Genomic DNA, 18,550 nt, shown 5'->3' on the forward strand with positions numbered 1-18,550 from the left:
TCCAGTAGGAACTGTACAATAGCAAGTAAATAACTGGAAAAAAAAAAACAAAGGCCATAATATGTGAGATCCAGGAACACTGAACTGCAAATACAGGGCAAATACAAACACGCATGCAGCTAAAACACAGGGGAAAAAAAATTGAGCACAGTCAAAAAAGCTGCTTTCTGTCTGTGAATATTATATCTGTAATCACACAAGCAGCCAGAAGTAGATACAAGCACATAGAGGATATTTGTAACCAGCGCCGCACCTCCTATGAGGCGACCGCTAAGCCAGGCCCCCGGGGGTATTTTTGCTGACCTAAGCCAGACCAGGACAAGCTGTCCTGGACTGGCTTAGCGTCACCGTCTCAGCAGCCCGGCACGGGAAGCGAGCGGTGGATTGGGGAGGCCCTGTGGACACAGCGCTGCTCCACCGGCCTCCTCTCACGCTCAGGCAGAGAGCAGGTCCTCTCCCTGCCTGCTCTCTGCCTGCTAAGGCAACCCTGTCCCCTCCGCTCCACCCCCTCCTCCCATTGGGGGGGGGGGGTTCTTTCTGTCGTCCGCCTCAGGCGGCATAAGAGCTAGGTTCACCCCTGTTTGTAACATATAAGATTTTCAGAATGTTCAGTCCTTTGCATAGAGAAGCAGTTTGCAGACATGTGGAGGCTGTGAGGAGAATCGACCCCTTCCTTCTCCATTCATTGTGTGAAGCTTTTGCATGGTATCTCTGGATGGACCTTGGCTAGTAACAGGGAGTGAACAACAAGTTAGCTAGACGGGAGACACCAAGTGGCAGAAACTTTAGAGAGGTTATCAGGCAGAAAGCAGACACATTTTAATTAAAGTGTATTACATTTTGTCCCAGAATCACATGCCCTATGAAATGAGACTAAGTTGTCTGAAAAGTTAGTAACCATATAACGGGCGTCCCCCAAGCATATTCAGCTTCAGCCACCATGTTACAGAGCACATTACCCTGCTAAGCATCATACTGCTGTCATGTATCTCTTTTGTAGATTTTAGTAAAAATAACTTTGAAGTCTTGACAATCAGTACTAACAAGCACTATATTATATTACCAGCCTGTAACAATAACTACCTCCTATGTAATAACTGCAGGCTCTAAATACTTGCTCCTATCAGTGTAACAGTGTCATACATACATCAGTTGTCATGAACCTGCGCACATGTAGGAGCAAATTATGTAGTTGCATCTAGATGTGAGCAGACTCATGACCGTCCAGTTATACAGTGATATACAATATATCTCCTTCTCCTGTATCATTGTATAACTCGGCAAATATACCATTCGGGGCTCTAATAAAGTTGAACAATATCAATTGTCATGCAGATTTCCCAGAAACCGATCTGAAAACAAATACCTGTATATAAGATGGGTGTTTACCGGTGATTTTTTAAAAATTTTGGCTGAAATGCTCCTTTTTATTAGATTCTTCATTTAGTTACATGTATAGATAGTTTGTATGTTTATATACTGAGGCAGTTCTATAAAACTGTCTAGGGCTGTGTTCACATGGTGGAATTTGGAGAATAATTTGAGACAGTCCTCAGTCTCAAAATCCACTCCAAAATCTGTCTGAGCCTCTGGTTTGCATTTGTGGTTAAAGGGGTTGTCAGGACACAAATCAAGTTCATATAGGTCAGCAGTGTGTGATCTGCAGGGATCTGACACCAGGACCCTGCACAGATCAGCTGTTCTAGTAGCCTCCAGGACGGGTGTCACGTGCAGCACCACTCCTATTCAAGTAACAAGAGAGTCAATGAAATTCAGGGGAACCACCACTATGCAGTAGACAGTACTCTGGAGCCACTACTATTTCTTGAATTGGAGTGGTACAGCACATGCCACCCGTCCATTCTGACACTGGGAAGCTGCTAGAACAGGAGATCGGTGCGGCATACGGTTTTTGGGCCCTTACAGATCACAGGGTCCCCTGCCGCGATTTCCATGGAGACTCTGCCCCAGCAAGACTGAGCAGGGCACCTGCTGAAAAACGAAGTGTCAGATTCGGAATGGTTTTTAGAGGAGGAAGATCGCCACAAACTCCGCTGTGTGAACATACCATGAAAGGAAAACTATCTGTGTAGCCTGTAACAACCAATCAGAGTGAAGCTCTCATTTTCCTACAGCAGTATACAAAAAGAAAGATGTGCTGTGATTGGTTGCTATGGGCAACAAAGATAGTTTTACGTTTAGACAGCTTTATAAATTTCCCCTAATTTTGTGCTTTTTTAGGACTTATTCACACAGCCATGGAGTCTACGGAAACTGCAGGCAATAAAAATGAAAAACTGTCTTTGTCACCTATACAGCCAATTGTAGCGCAGCTTTCATTTTTCAAGGGCAGAGTACAGCATGAAAACTGCGCTGTGATTGGTTGCTATGAGAATCCACATAAAAAAACAGTGTGTATGTTCCATTCACTGCACGGGGTCTGTGTGCAATCCAAGTCTAGTCCTTCAAACTTGGACTGCACTACTGTCCACGGCGCTGAAAGTCGGCCACGTGAATAAACCCTTAGGCCCCGTTCACACGGGGCACAGGACGGTGTATTTTGGTCCTGATTCTGACACGGGAAGCTGCGTCAGTATAGGATCAAAAAATGCACCTGCCGCGACTATTGCAGATTCCGACAGTTGCGGCTTCCCACTCCAGAGTAGGCCCAAATGAATGGGCCTAGTCCAGAGGGTGCAGCCACAAGGCGGACGCCGGGGCTGAATCAGCCACGGAATCCGCCTGAAGAAAGGGCAGCTCGCTTTTTTCTGTGAGCGGGAACAAACTGCTAGCGGAAAAAAGAACGCTAGCGGTCTACATAGACCACCATTGTGAGGGGACGGATTTTGAGGAGGATTCAGCGCCAAAATCCGCTCCCCTCTTGCCCCGTGTGAACGAGCCCTAAACCACTGGTCAGTCTTGAATAGGAATCGGCTGCAGGTACCGCTCTGTATATTTCCCTTCGGATCTACAACTTGTGACGTGTCCACATCAGCTCCTCACTGAACAGGAACGTCACGTTTGGACAAAGTAATAAAAATGGCTTGCTGTGTTTGAAATCTTGTAAAACTTGAATTTTTGTGACTTTGTGGTATTGAAATGGAATAGAAATAAAGAATTAGCTAAGGATTTACATAATAATATATCATATGGAAAGTTCCAGAAATACAGAGAACTGAGTGATTCACTGGAAAAGTAGAATGATCTTGGAACAGTTATGGGTGTCGCAGAGGAAAAATCTGTCCTCCGATTGTTAAAAGTTAAACCTTTACATCACTCTGTAAACCCATGTGGGACTGCAGCTAAAGCCAGTCACCACTCTTAGGCCAAATTCATACATCCATGTTCTGGCCAGGCTGCAGTTGTGTTTCCGACTGCGACTCAGATGAACAGAACTCACAGCATCACAATTTATTAGTGCCGTAGTTGAGACGGGGAGTGCGGCCATCACTCGGATCACATTTCCTGGCCTGAGTGCAGATATGATTTCAGCCATAGGCTATATTCACATGATGCAGAAATGTAGATATGTTTCCATACATCTGAATGAAGCTTACAGAGATCAACGCTTGTGCTGCAGAAACAACCGCACTCGAATGAAAAGGATCTTCCACATGTTGTGACTATAACCCACTGTACAAATTTTTCAGAAATCGACTTTATAAAGTTATTGAAGATAACCATGAGAATGCAGTGAACGTAACTGCGGGTTTACACAGTAAGTATTACCATATATACTCGAGTATAAGCCGACCCAAATATAAGCCGAGGCCCCTAATTGTACCACAAAAAACTGGGAAAACTTATTGACTCGAGTATAAGCCAAGGGGGGAAATGCAGCAGCTACTGGAAAATTTCAAAAATTAAAATGGTAGGCGTTTTTGGGTGCAGTAGACGCTGGGGAAGGGGAGGGGGTGTTTTGGTTGTCTGTCTGCCCCTTCCCTGAGCTTGAGGACTGTTTTTTTTCTTCCCCTACTTGGAATTCAGTCTGGCTGAATATAGGGTATCTGCAGTGCTCCTATTAACCCCTTCCCGATGGAACAGGAGCACTGCACATCCCCTATATTCAGTAGACCGGGCACTGTCAGACACAGCGATACCTAATGTGTTTGTGTTTTACAGTCATTTTCTACTTTTGTATGTATTCAAGGAAAGGTGGGATTTACAACTTTTATTTTTTTTAAATCTTTTTTTTTGCACTATTTTATGGGAGATTCTATACATTGATATTGTGGCTCGTCATAGACACCCCCACCCCCTAAAAAAAAATTATTATTTTTTTTTTTTTGCTGACTCGAGTATAAGCCGAGGGGGTTTATTGGCTTATACTCGAGTATATACGGTATACTAGAATTGCGCTTTCAGATGTTGCTATCAGGAAACAAAGGAAATTAATAAAATGGTAGAAAAAAAGGATGCGAAAAGAAAAGACGTCTAGAAAAGGCAGTAATTAGCAGAGGATGGCGGACAGGAGAGGGGGGTGGGGTAGGGGTATAAGGTGCAGGGTACTTAGACTGGTACAACTTATGGGGCACATCCATAGGCAAGTTTGTGAAGTATGTCCAGGGAAAAGGTTAAAAAGAGGAAGGGTCAGGTAAAGGGTTTTTACTGTACCCCTGCAGGGTTTAATCACTATCCTCAGAGTCAAGAGGCAATGGATGTGCTAGCCCAAAAAGTCATCCAGAGAATCCACAGAAGGTTAACCTGATAGGATCTGCGCCTCAGCAGTCAACATCTCCATATGCTTCAGTTGATTCATCTTGGCCACCCACTCCCTAATGGTAGGAGGTTCTCCTTCTGGAGAAGAACTGATGCAATGTTGGTGACCATAATATTCAGTATTCACTACCCTGAGGAAGTCCTTCAATTGCACTTATTTGATCCAGAAAAGTATCCCGTCCAGGCAGGCCCTCTGTGGTGAATCAAAAAAGCTTACCTAACATGACCGACAGCTGTCCACAGCAGAGACCTGTCCTTACCCACTGATAGGGGAAAGCTGAGTTATCAAAGAAGGGGTTCATCAGTCGTGGGGATCATGACAGGGTAAGGTGTATCAGGAGCCTATACCATAGTCGAAGGAATTACTGCATTAGAAATGTGATATGGCTGGACAGAACAAGGTTCATTGAAGAGCCATATTAAAGAATATCTAAAGGCCCATAAGGCTGGGTTCACACGGGATTCTTTGGGCTGGATTTTGAGGTGGAATATGCATTAGAATCCGGCTCAAAAAACCGCCTCCTATTCAATGCAATGGATTCCTTTTAACTCAAGCGGTTTGTTCCTGCTTGTGGAAAAAGAAATGACATGCCCTTTCTTGGCGCAGATTCCGTGGCAGAATCCGCCACAGAGTCCACGGCGCGACACTCCCTCCTGATTAAGCCCATTCATTGGGACTTAATCTGGAGCGGAATGCAGAAAACTCTCCAGTTTTTATGCCCCTTTTTTCATGCAATTTTTTATTATAGAGCCAGAGTAATTGGAGCTATAAAGGAAGGACTTGTGCTTCCTCTTATTGCGGGATCTACTCCTACCTTGGCCTTGGAAAACTGCTGCAAAAGGCACTGTGTATGAAAACAACCGTGATAAGTATCCACAAAACAATAGGTTTAACATTTTGTATTGATTTTTTTATTTTTTTAATAAGATTTTTTTTTTTTTTTTAATATTTTATAGTAGTTAGATCTTAGTTTTTTCTAATTCAGTGCTCCAAATCCCTTGCATAGACAGAGGACATGTTGGATGCCTGCATCTGCCACTAGAGGGAACCTTTGAGTTTCCTGCTATCAGTATATATTATATTCAACAGTATGCAGTAAGCCTGTAACCTTCCTTTATTGGCAGCTGAGGTTTTGGAGCTCTGTATAGAAAGACATGTTGTGGGTATTTTCACACATGCCGTTTTGATGCAGTTTTTGAAGCCAATGTCAGGACAGGTGCATCTTGGGAGGAAAATTATATAGTATTATTATTATTTATTTATTTATATAGCACCATTAATTCCATGGTGCTGTACATTATTATATTAATTCCATGGTGCTGTACATTATTATAATAATTCCATGGTGCTGTACATTATTATATGAATTCCATGGTGCTGTACATTATTATATTAATTCCGTGGTGCTGTACATTATTATATTAATTCCGTGGTGCTGTACATTATTATATTAATTCCATGGTGCTGTACATTATTATATTAATTCCATGATGCTGTACATTATTATATTACTTCCATGATGCTGTACATTATTATATGAATTCCATGGTGCTGTACATTATTATGAGTGTGAGGAGCGGAGGAGAGCAGAGCGGAGTAGGAGGTCTTTGGAGGATCTGAGGTTACGTGTGGGCAGGTAGGTCGGAGATATATGGAGGAGACAGGTTGTAGTAAAGTTACTACTTTCCTCTTTTATATATCCATTCTTTTGCCTTTTAAAAAAACGGCATCAAAATGGCTTGTGTTAGAGAATCCTAAGTGTGCGGACACGTGATGTGGCACCAGCCCAGTGTCAGTCTGTGGTACCTGTGTTTTACATGTTAAATATTCATTGCCTATAGTTTGTTCTTCCGTTATTGCTCGTGTGGTTTTGCAGGTTTACTTGTATTGTATCATATGAAGGTAAATGCTGTACTTGTCAACTGTCCTGGAACTTCTGGGAAGCTCCCAGAAAAAGAGGGGTGACTCGAAGACCCCCAAAGTGTGTGCAGAACTTGTTTCCATACATGACTCCCTGTCTTTTTACGCATGATATGGGCACTTTGTCTTTCGCATCCTTAAAATATGGCATTGTCTGCACATTGGACTTGCCAGTGTCACAAAAGGGACGTGGCATGCACAAAATGAGGCACATGGTCCACACCAAAATGGGGGGTAGCCCTGCCCAACAATTTCACAACACTCTTTGCACAATAGTCTTCCTGGAGCAAACATCTGAATATTGGCAAATATAAGGTATTAGAGAGGCTTCTAAAAGGAGAACACACATCAGCACTCAGATCAGTGGTGATATAGTAGTGCCCAGCTGGGAGCGTTACATAGTGATCATAGCTGTTTCATGCTCTTTATGACCTGTTACTACTATACATAATGTATATATTGTACATCTGTTCCCAGTGGCGTAACTAGGAATGGCGGGGCCCCGTGGCGAACTTTTGACATCCCCCCCCCCCCCCCCAACCGTCACCGACACTAGCAGGGTTCACATATCCAGTGTAGCAGTGCTGGCCGTGAGCTCAGCTCGGCTGCATCTCCGGTGTTAGATGAGCTGAGCGCACGGCCAGCACTGCTACATCTCGGCATAGGAATGCATTGACCAGCGTTGATTGGCTGAATGCCATACAGAGTACAGCATTCGGCCAATCAATGCTGGTTCTGCCAGAGGAGGCGGAGTCTAAGATCAGTCCACAGCAGTCTCCATTCTGGTCCGATATTAGACTCCTCCTCCTCACAGACGAGCCTCCAGCAGAACCAGCGTTGATTGGCCGAATGCTATACTCTGTACGACATTCGGCCAGTCAATGCTGGTAAATGCGTTCCTATGGGAAAAAGCCAGCTCGTGCATATCGCAAGCTGACAGGGATCCCGATGTAATACAGTGACCTGGGCATGTTAGATGCCCCCAGACATGCTTCCCCTGCTGTCCCAGTTGCATTCCAGGGTGTTGGCATCATTTCCTGGGGTGTCATAGTGGACTTGGTGACTCTCCTTTGTCGAAGAGTGGGATCCCCTGAAACGAGCATTTTTTCCCCATAGACTATAATGGGGTTCGATATTCGTTCGAATAGTCGAATATTGAGGGGCTATTCGAAACGACTATTGAATATTTCACTGTTCGCTCATCTCTGATTATATTGTAAAACATGAAGGTTTTTGTAAAAGGTACATTGAAGCTGCACTTTTATATCTGTGCTTATTTACTACTATACTGCTAGCTATAAAGGTGTCTAAGTAACATGCTGTTTGGCAATCCAATGCGTAAGTTGTCAGGGCATCTGTCACCTGATCCTGGGACTAATGACTTGTCAGATACTTGATCCCTTGCACAAGGATATCCAATATATACTGTAATGTCATTTGTAATCTCCTCTAGGCCTTGGAACAGTATCAACATTTTACTATAATTTAATCTTGAGAAAGAGCAATTAGAGAGGACCGGTCTCCTGATACATTACATGGATGTATAAGTATTGGTCCCCAGCTCCTAAACATTGAGGCTAAGCCCCCACGGACGTCCCATAACAAAAAAGCGCTTTAGACAGAAAGTTTGCGGCGTTTTCCTCCACGGACTTTCTTATACAATTATATCTGTGGGGAAACCACCGGCATTTCCATCGGTATAATTGACATCCTATGATTTCCAAAACATTGCCGGTTTTGGAAATCACGATGTGTCCAATCACAGTTTTTACGACAAAATGGGTATAGGATTCTCTAGAATCCCATCCATTTTGCCGTTACTGTAAAACGCTGCGATTTTTCCCACGGCATTTCCGTCCCATGGGGCCCCAGCCTCAATCAGGTCTTTCAATCAATGCCATTGCCACAGGGGTATAATGTCCAGTACCTAGCCATGTAGTCACCTTTAGGTTAAGGCCTCACTTAGGGAAGAGCAGCGTTTTTCATTGCAATTTCGCAGAGTTTTCCTCTGTGGACTTTCGGCCCAGTACATTATATGCAATACTAAATGGTCCCATTACAAAGTACAATTTGTACCACAAAAACTGAGTCCTCACATGTCTCTTTGAAAAGAAAAATATTGAACGTTATGGGTTTTTGAAGGTGGAGAGTAAAAATTTAAATTGAAAAATGGCTGTGGTGGGAATAGGTTAATGCAGGGGTGCTCACACTTTGTCAGCATGTGAGCTACTTTATAACATGACCAAGTCGAAAGATCTACTACCCACTTCTTGTGGGCGGGAATAGGGGCAGGCCTGTGGGGGGCAAGGCGTTCTGTGGGTGGGGCCGGGCATGTGGGCGGGGTCAGGTGGAGCATGAGAGCAGGAGACAGCGGCGTTCTGTGGACGCCCAGGGATCCCTGCTGTCTGCTTGTTCACATCGCAGGCTGACAGTTATCTCTGGACACTGGCAGGCTGGGGCTGCGGCAGCCCCGCCTGCCAGTGTCCTTAGATGACTCTCAGCCTGTGCTGTGAACAAGCAGCACTCTGGCCCCCTCCATCCCTAAGAGCGGCCTGCAAGTGTCCGGAGTGCTTGTTCACAGGCTGAGAGTCGACTCTCAGCCTGCACTGTCATACCTCCCAACTTTTGAAGAACTGAAAGAGGGTCAAAATGTGCGGCGCGCGTAGCGCGCCGTGGCAAATTTAGCCCCGCCCACTTTTGTGTTGACTCCACCCACTCGTTAATTTTTCATGTGCCCGCACACAGTATAATCCTCCTACAGTCACCCGTAAATTATATGTCCCCCTCTATCTCTCCCCCAGTTTCATATACACCCTTCATCTGCCCCCAGATTCATGTCCTCTCCATCTCTGCCCCCAGATTCATGTTCCTCCATCTCTGCCCCCAGATTCATGTCCCCACATCTCTGCACCCAGATTCATGTTCCTCCATCTCTGCCCCCAGATTCATGTCCCCACATCTCTGCACCCAGATTCATGTCCCTCCATCTCTGCCCCCAGATTCATGTCCCTCCATCTCTGCCCCCAGATTCATGTCCCTCCATCTCTGCCCCCAGATTCATGTCCCCCCATCTCTTCCCCCAGTTTCATGTCCCCCCATCTCTTCCCCCAGTTTCATGTCCCCCATCTCTGCCCCCAGATTCATGTCCCCCATCTCTGCCCCCAGATTCATGTCCCCCCATCTCTGCCCCCAGTTTCATGTCCCCCCATCTCTGCCCACAGATTCCTGTCCCTCCATCTCTGCCCCCAGATTCCTGTCCCCCATATCTGCCCCCAGATTCATGTCCTCTCCATCTCTGCCCCCAGATTCATGTCCCCACATCTCTGCCCCCAGTGTCATGCCGTCCTCTCCATCTCTGCCCCCACTGTCATACCGTCCTCTCCTTCATCTGCCCCCAGATTCACGTTCCACCTCCACATTAAACTTACCTTCTCCTCCGCTCCTTCGCCGCTCTCTGCCCGCCTCTCTCGCTGACACATGCGGCTGAAGGAAGGAGCTGACACAGGTCAGCTCCTCGCTTCGCCGCTGCCCGCGTCTCTCCCTGACACATGCGGCTGAAGCTGCTCGCGTGCTCGCTTCGCTGCTGTGTGTCTCTCTCGCTGACACATGCGGCTGAAGCGAGGAGCTGACCTGTGTCAGCTCCTCGCTTAGCCGCTGCCGCCGGCTCCTGGCTTGTCACATCGCGTCTACAAGCCAGGAGCCGGCAGCAGCAGCGAAGCGAGGAGCTGACACAGGTCAGCTCCACGCTTCAGCCGCATGTGTCAGCGAGAGAGACACGCAGCGGTGAAGCGAGCACGCGAGCAGCTTCAGCCGCATGTGTCAGGGAGAGACGCGGGCAGCGGCGAAGCGAGAAGCTGACCTGTGTCAGCTCCTTCCTTCAGCCGCATATGTGTTCAACTCAGATCTGCGTCCTCTGGACGCAGATCTGAGTTGAAATCGGGACATACCTCCCTCCAACCGGGACCGCGGGACATGTCACCCAAATAGTGACTGTCCCGCGGAAATCGGGACGGTTGGGAGGTATGCACTGTGAACAAGCAGACACCGGGGATCCCTGGCTGCATCCCGCGATCGACCCATACGTCCATTGCGATCAACCGGTAGCTCGCGATCGACATATTGGGCACCCCTGGGTTAATGCGTATGGATTTAGAATGGGATGTCATAAGGGATGTCCCTAAATACCTACAGATAGATAGGGGCTTGATACATCACAATCATCTGTCACATGGCCTGTTTGCAGTCCAGTCCATTCAAGTGAATAGGATTGAGCTACAATAGCAAATACAACTTTTTACGAAATCAAACAAATGGAAAACCCTTTTAAGGAAATGGACTCTGTATTTGTGGTGTCATGCTTGGATATATGGTTCACTTGTTGTCTCTCTTGTATCCTTGTGACCCTAAGTGACACGTCTTAGGAAAGAAATGTCAGACTACAAGTCAATAGTAAATATGATTATTTGTCTTGTGTGCCTGGCACAAGAGGCCTTTGCATAGCATTTCCATTTAATAGCAATAGACTGGTAACTGTATCTAGGTACACTGCTAGAGCAATGTGTGCACAGTGCACAGGCTGACAGAGGCTTTACAAACAGGTGATGAATTGAACACATTAGTCATTGGCTTTGCTGGTACAAATCCAGAGAGAAAGAATTCTCTACTTAACCCAGTCGGTAAATGTGGAAGATTTATACTGCAGACTAACCAATACTGTGAAATGAAGTAATAGCCTACAGTTTTCTGTAGCAATAAATTGAGCTATTCCTCCTACTCCACCCCCCCCATACAAATGCTTGGATTGTCCGAGTATGCATGTGTCCTGAAAGGGAACAAAGGCATATCTCCCAGCCAGACTCCTGCCAGTACTGTGCAAAAAATGCTGCAAAATAAGAAAGCTTTCAGAAATAGAAGTGCTAATCATTTATTTTTGTTAATTAACCCCTTCCCGCCGATGGCATTTTTTGATTTTCGTTTTTGACTCCCCTCCTTCTAAACCCGATAACTTTTTTATTTCTCCGCTCCCAGAGCCATATGAGGTCTTAATCTTTGTGGAACAAATTTTTCTTCATGATGTCACCATTAATTATTCTATATAATGTACTGGGAAGCTGGAAAAAAATTCAGAATGGGGTTCATTTGAAGAAAAAATGCATTTCTGCGACTTTCTTACGGGCTTCAGTTTTACGGCGTTCACTGTGCATCCAAAATGACATGTCCCCTGTATTCTGTGTTTCAGTACGATTCCGGGGATACCAAATTTATATGGTTTTATTTACATTTTAACCCCTTAAAAAAAATCCAAAACTGTTAAAAAATTTTTTTTCTAAAAGTCGCCATATTCTGACAGCCGTAACTTTTTTATACGTCCGAGTATGGGGATTCATAGGGTGTCTTTTTTTGCGGGGCCGGGTGTACTTTTTAGTTCTACCATTTTTGGGAAATGCTATTGCTTTGATCACTTTTTATTGAAATTTTTATCAGAATCAAAGCAGTGAAAAAACGGCGGTTTGGCACTTTTGACTAAAGGCAAAGATAATATACGGTAATCTCATTAGTCACTGTGTGTAATGTGGGGATCACGGCAGCGCCGCACTTCTAATGAGGCGAGGTGAGGCGCTCGCCTCAGGCAGCGCACGGGAGGGAGGTGGCAGTCCAGGCGATTTTTTTTTTTCTTTCTATGAACCAGCGGAGGAGAGCTACCGCTCTCCTTGCGCTGGTTCAGACGTCTACGTATCAGCGTAGGTGGCGTCATGACGCCACCTACACTGACACGTAGACGTCTGACGTCTGCCAAGAGAAGAGGATCGCGGAGGCAGCGGGAGCAGCAGCAGCGCGATCAGTAAGTATAATAAAAAAAAATTTGTTTTATAATAGGCCGCTACCTATTTACCAACGTACCCGGACCTGATCACTGCCGCCCCCGCTTCCCCTTGTATTATAGGCCACAGAGGCCGGCAGTGAATAGACCCAGGACAGGCCGCGATCCCGCTGCCGCTATTATTATACTTGGGGGTCTTTTCAGACCCCCGAGTATAATAATTGGAGCCCCAGGGGAGGTGAGGGAACATAATAAACAATGTTACTTACCTCTCTGGGATCTGATGTTAATCCTAGCTGGCTTCAGCTTTATATGGTAATGCCCAGACGTCACATGGTCTGGTATATTACCATATAGGCCCAAAGCCTGTGCTAGCAGTACCATATAGGCCCGAAGCCTGCTAGGATTAAAGAAGACTGTTCATGGGTTTGGGCAAAGGCAGTTCTATATACCGCTGGAAAGCCGACAGTGCGCAGAATTCAGCGCACTATCGGCTTTCCTGATCTGTGCCCCGGGTGAAAAGCTATCGGTCCCGGTACCGTAGCTCTTTACAGTCAGAACAGCGTTCCTGACAGTCAGTCAGGAATGTCCTTCTTCCCAGGAGCGCCTATAGTGCTGTACTGTGTGAGCGCGGAGGAACGTCCCCTCCCCTCCTGATAATACTGGTCTATGGGCAAGCAATGTGAGCAGAGGGAGGGGGCGTTCCTCCCCGCTCACATAGTACAGCGCTATAGGCACTGCTGGGAAGAAGGACATTCCTGACAGACTGTCAGGAATATAATTGTATAGGGAAAAGGGGAAAGGAAACCACACAGCCCCCTATTTCTCACCAAACTACTGTCCAAAAAGATGATAATCGTATATAATGTATATATTTCTAGTTGAAAAAAAGCACTTTGAATTCAGTAGGGTATATGGCTGCGAATAAGGAATGTAATTCTGAAACGCGTCAGCTACAGTGCTTTTTCCTCTGTTTTTATGGAGTGATCTAGTACCTTATGGATTTGATTGTGCAATTTTTAAATTTTGGATTCAAATAAACTACGAATTTTATAAGAAGCTGCTGGATGCCGGACTTTTTTTACTTCCAAGACTGTCAGGAATGCCCTTCTGACTGTGAAGAGCTACGGTATTGGCACCGATAGCTCTTCACCCAGGGCACAGATCAGGAAAGCTGAATTCTGCGCACTGTCGGCTTTCCAGCGGTATATAGAACTGCTTTTGCCCAAACCCATGAAAGGTCCTCTTTAACATTGGAGCCCGGAGAGGTGAGTAACAGTATTTATTATGTTCTCTCATCTCCCCTGGGGCTCCAATTATTATACTTGGGGGTCTGAAAAGACCCCTGAGTATAATAATAGAGCTTGAAGGGTCCACTGTAGCCCCTGCAACCTCTATTATGCCCCACAGTCTATTGTGCCACTGTGGGGCATAATATAGGCTGCAGGGCCGCTGTGGGATATATATATATATATATATATATATATATATATATATATATATATATATAAATATGTTAGATGCATGGAGAAGTGAGGAGTCAAAGATGTCTGTGTTTCAAACTTTACGGAGTCAAGTCAGAACTGAAAGAAGTGGTCATGGCAGTCCAAAGGGAAGAGACGGGAAATGTGGGGAGACGTCGCCTGTGAGTATTACTGCATTGTATTTATTGTAATGTTCCCCCACCTCCCCTGCTGTTTGAGGCGGACGATCAAAAGATGAACAACACCCCCCCTTCCCCCGTATTTAGGTGTAGGGGGTGTCTTTCGATCGTCCGCCTCAGGCAGCAGAGAGGCTAGGTTCACCACTGGATCATGGTCAATTTGGGCTATAAACTTTTTTAACTAAGGAAGTAAAAGTTATCTTTTAGGATTTTGGACATCAGTGCTGTGTTATATAAGTGTGGAGATCAAGTTCAATAAAATCTCATTTAAAATGCAATAGCTATAAATTATGCTTTTCCATAATGTATACTTCATCCTAAGACTCCATCTACACAACAAAGTGTGCATCTGATGTGGGGTTGAACAGTAAGTTGCATAGGAGGTAGCATTGCTTATACAGTGATCCAGCCGTTTATGTGATAGGGGATATTTTCACATCACATAATAAAGCAGTATGAGCCATCACCCGTCAGTGTCCTTTAATGTGCAGATGATGTCTGGACATATAAAGTTACAGTCTGATATGGCATCATATCTTGTGGGAACGTGAACAGAGGAGGGCTCATTTTAGGGATTCAAACTGTGGAAAGGTTTACATTAGGAATTGTGATAGGCCTGTCTGAAGAGATGTGTCTTTAGATTGTGCTTGAAGCTGTAGAAATTGGGAGTTAATCTGGTTGTCCAGGGTAGAGTATTCCAGAGAAGTGGTGCAACTCAGGAGAAGTCTTGGATACAGGAGTGGGAGATTCTTATAATAGAGGATGTTAATCTTAGGTCATTGAGTGAACAGAGAGTGCGGTTGGGCAATAGAGATGAGGGAGGAAATGTAGGGAGGTGTATATACAGTTTATTATTTTGTGTCATGCTAATACAGACTGAACCTTGGAGGGGGGAATTGGACTGGGGAGAGATAAAGGGGACATAAAACTGGTGGCAGATGAAAGAGAACAATTAAACTAGGGGCAGATGAAGGGGGGACATTAAACTGGTGGAAGATGAAGGGGACATTAAGCTGGTGGCATATGAAGGGGAACATTAGGCTAGAGACGGAGGGGGACATTAAATTGGGGGGTAGATGGAGAATGACATTAAACTGGGGGCAACTGGAGGAGGACATTAAACCATGGTGGTAGTTGGAGGGGGACATATTTAGTTGCCCCCAGTTTAATGTCCCCTTCCAGCTTCCCCAGTTTAGTGTCCCCCTCTATTTGTCCCCAGTTTAAACAGGCATGAGGAGAGGGACTTCATACTATGGGGTAATTGGAGGGGAACATTGTAATGTGGGGGCATATCATTTTAGGGTGACTGTAGGAGGATTGTACTGTGTGGGACCACAAAGAAAAATGGATGAGAATGGGCGGAGCCAACATAGAAGTAGGAAGAGCTAAATTAGCCGTGGTACGCATAGTGCGACAAACATTTTGTCCTTCTTTCTGCCCTTTGAAAGTTGGGAGGTATGATACATTTATTTTCTGAAACGGGACAGCCCCTTTAAAACATAAGTGGAAACTAAACTGTAAATGCACATAACACCGCCTATATTTTACATGTAAAATGTCTATTTCTAAATTGCTCTGATTATGGTCCGGACACATTATTAGGAGATTACTGTAGTACTTGTATTCATTCCTATGTCTAACCTGGCAGAGTCAGCACTGAAACCTGAGCCAAGTACCTTGTTCTCTAGAGACAGGACCAAGCCTGGAGTAACCTGACCTGCAAACATACACATTGCTAAGAACAGTAGCACAAGGGAGGAGGCTCCTGGTAATAACTCTTGGAGGGGCTTTGATAGTCCCCACTGACTCAGCACATTCCCCTGCAGCTTAGAGGGGTGGGTGTAGCATCCCTGCTAAGTGATCTCTGCCACCGTCAATGCAACTGTATTAGGATGACAAACAAGTTGTTTCCATCTGGACTTTAAAGGAATGTATCAGAAAATGAAGCTGAGACCCAGCTCTGCCCTGGGCAGACTAGAGACATACAATGCCCACAGGTAAGAGGAGGCGAACTTGTCTGATCAAGTGTGATTTAAGGTTTTTGGAGACAGAAGTTGTGCCGAGGGATTGCTACTGTGTAGCCGCTGTTTACTGTTGCTGTGGCAGTGGAGTGTTGCAGCATGGTAAAATGTAATGATGCTGTGCCTGGTTACAATGTAGTCACACGGGCTATTGAACCATATAGCTTCAGCTATATCGGTGTGATAAAAACGGGCCATGAGATACAATATATGGGAAGGAATTGATGTGAAAGTCGCGTTGGGGACTGTGGGAATCATCCCAGGGGTACAGGGTACGCTGGGCCTTGTAGTTTGTAGGAAATAAAACCTTCTGTTTGAAAATTTTGTACAATGTTACAGAATATATATTGTACTAAATGTAATAAGTAGAGATGAGCGAACGCTATTCGAAACTGCCGTTTCGAATAGCACGCTCCCATAGGAATGAATGGAAGCGGCCGGCATGCTGACTTTGCTGCTTAACCCTCTGCGTGCCGGCTGTATCCATTCATTCCTATGGGTGCATGCTATTCGAAACATCAGTTTCGAATAGTGTTCGCTCATCTCTAGTAATAAGCAATTTGTAGATATGTCGCAGGGAAATGATGAAACTAAGGATTTGATCAAATCCCAGAAGATGTTAAAACAAAAACTCTGTGGGGTCATTTCCCTAAAGAAAGTCAGTGATTTGATCAAATCCCTGAACTGTTTTAGTGAAATGATGAAATAACACAAGTCAGGACTCGCACAGCTCTAAGTTTCGCTTGTTACCACTCCACTTTTTCCTTACCGCTCCCCTCTGGCGTCCGTGCCAGCCAGCGCGCCGCTCTTCTGACGTGACGCACACGAAAAAATGGGTTCAGATATAGAAGAAAAAATCTCCTGAAATAATACAAGTCAGGACATAGGGTCCATTCCGCTAGTGGAAAAAAAAGCTAGCGGAACCCATTGAAATCAATGGGAGGCTTTATTTTCAGCGTGGTAAATTGAATGGACCCTCACACAGCTGTATGTTTCACTGGTTACCACAACACTTTTACCTCACCGCTCCCCTCTGGCATCCGTGCCAGCCAGCGCGCCGCACTTCTGACATGCCGCACACGAAAAATGGGTTCAGATATAGAAGAAAAAAAAAAATCAAACTCTGACCGAATTTGTATCTGAAGAATAGAGATGAGCGAACAGTAAAATGTTCGAGGTTCGATATTCGTTTCGAGTAGCCCCTCAATATTCGACTACTCGAATCGAATATCGAACCCTATTATAGTCTATGGGGGAATAATGCTCGTTTCAGGGGTAGGCAACATTTGATCAAATTATACTTACCAAGTCCACGAGTGAGGGTCGGGCTGGGTCCTCCGAGAAGTCTTCTCCGTGCAGTGTCCCCTCGGCATCTTCCGGCTCTTCATTCACTCTGCCAGGCATCGAGCCTGGGCAGAGCCAACTGCGCATGCACTCACTACAAGTGGACATGCGCAATCAGCTCTGCCCAGGCCCGATGCCTGGCAGAGTGAATGAAGAGCCGGAAGACGCAGCGGGAAGCTGCTCGGAGAAGACTTCTAAAGGTAGGAGAAGAACCAGCGTTGATTGGCCGACTGTATAGCATTCGCCAATCAATGCTGGTTCTGTATCGAACTTTTACATTCGAACAGCGAGTGGTACTCGATCGAGTACGAGTATTTCGAATACCGTAATATTCGATCGAATACCTACTTGATTAAATACTACTCGCTCATCTCTACTGAAGAACAGTTTAATGAAACTATCAGGACGTGTTTTGAACAAGCGGTGAGATAAAGAAAACACCTTTGTGGACCCGCAAAAGGACAGAAGAAGCTTCACAGTCACTGAACAAATTAAAAATTGCCGAAACTACTTAGACTACAACGGACACAGACACAGGACTATTATGGAAAAAAAATTACAATGTTATGGAAGGAGGTACTAAAAAAATATCACCTTAAGTACCAATTTCTTTTGTTAATTAGTTTTGAATAAATAATTTGTGTTTCAATGACTATTGTATTACCTTCTCTACATGTAATAATGCACGGTTTACTAAAGCAATACTTTTCATATCATAAACAATATTATTTCATCATTTCACTAAAACAGTTCAGGAATTTCATCAAATCAGAGACTTTCTTTAGGGAAATGACCCCACAGAGTTGTTATTTGAACATCTTCCGGGATTTGATCAGATCCCTAGTTTCATTATTTCCCTACGACATATATACATAATACATCTTATGGTAATATATAAAGTTTTGAAGACCGGCAACCCTATTCCCTGAGGGAGCGGCATTTAGAATAACTCGCCCAGCAGTTTTGTTCGGACCAGACATGGCTGAAACGAAACTGCTATTATACTGTGGGTTCTCTTCAGGAGAGGTGATGTGCTCCAGAGCAACTCCATGTTCTTTTCA

General features: G+C 45.0%; 1 protein-coding gene across 1 annotated transcript in view; it reads left to right on the plus strand.

Annotated features, from left to right (window-relative positions):
• The first annotated feature begins 16,053 nt into the window (after positions 1 to 16,053).
• LOC142195888 (cilia- and flagella-associated protein 337-like) overlaps positions 16,054 to 18,550 on the plus strand; it is a 97,234-nt gene continuing 94,737 nt past the window's right edge. Inside the window, exon 1 of the mRNA XM_075265980.1 lies at positions 16,054 to 16,121. Coding sequence (XP_075122081.1) covers positions 16,054 to 16,121 — 68 coding nt within the window. The remainder of the gene's footprint in view (positions 16,122 to 18,550) is intronic.

The sequence above is a fragment of the Leptodactylus fuscus genome, chromosome 2 (assembly GCF_031893055.1).
Source record: "Leptodactylus fuscus isolate aLepFus1 chromosome 2, aLepFus1.hap2, whole genome shotgun sequence".
Lineage (NCBI taxonomy): Eukaryota > Metazoa > Chordata > Amphibia > Anura > Leptodactylidae > Leptodactylus > Leptodactylus fuscus.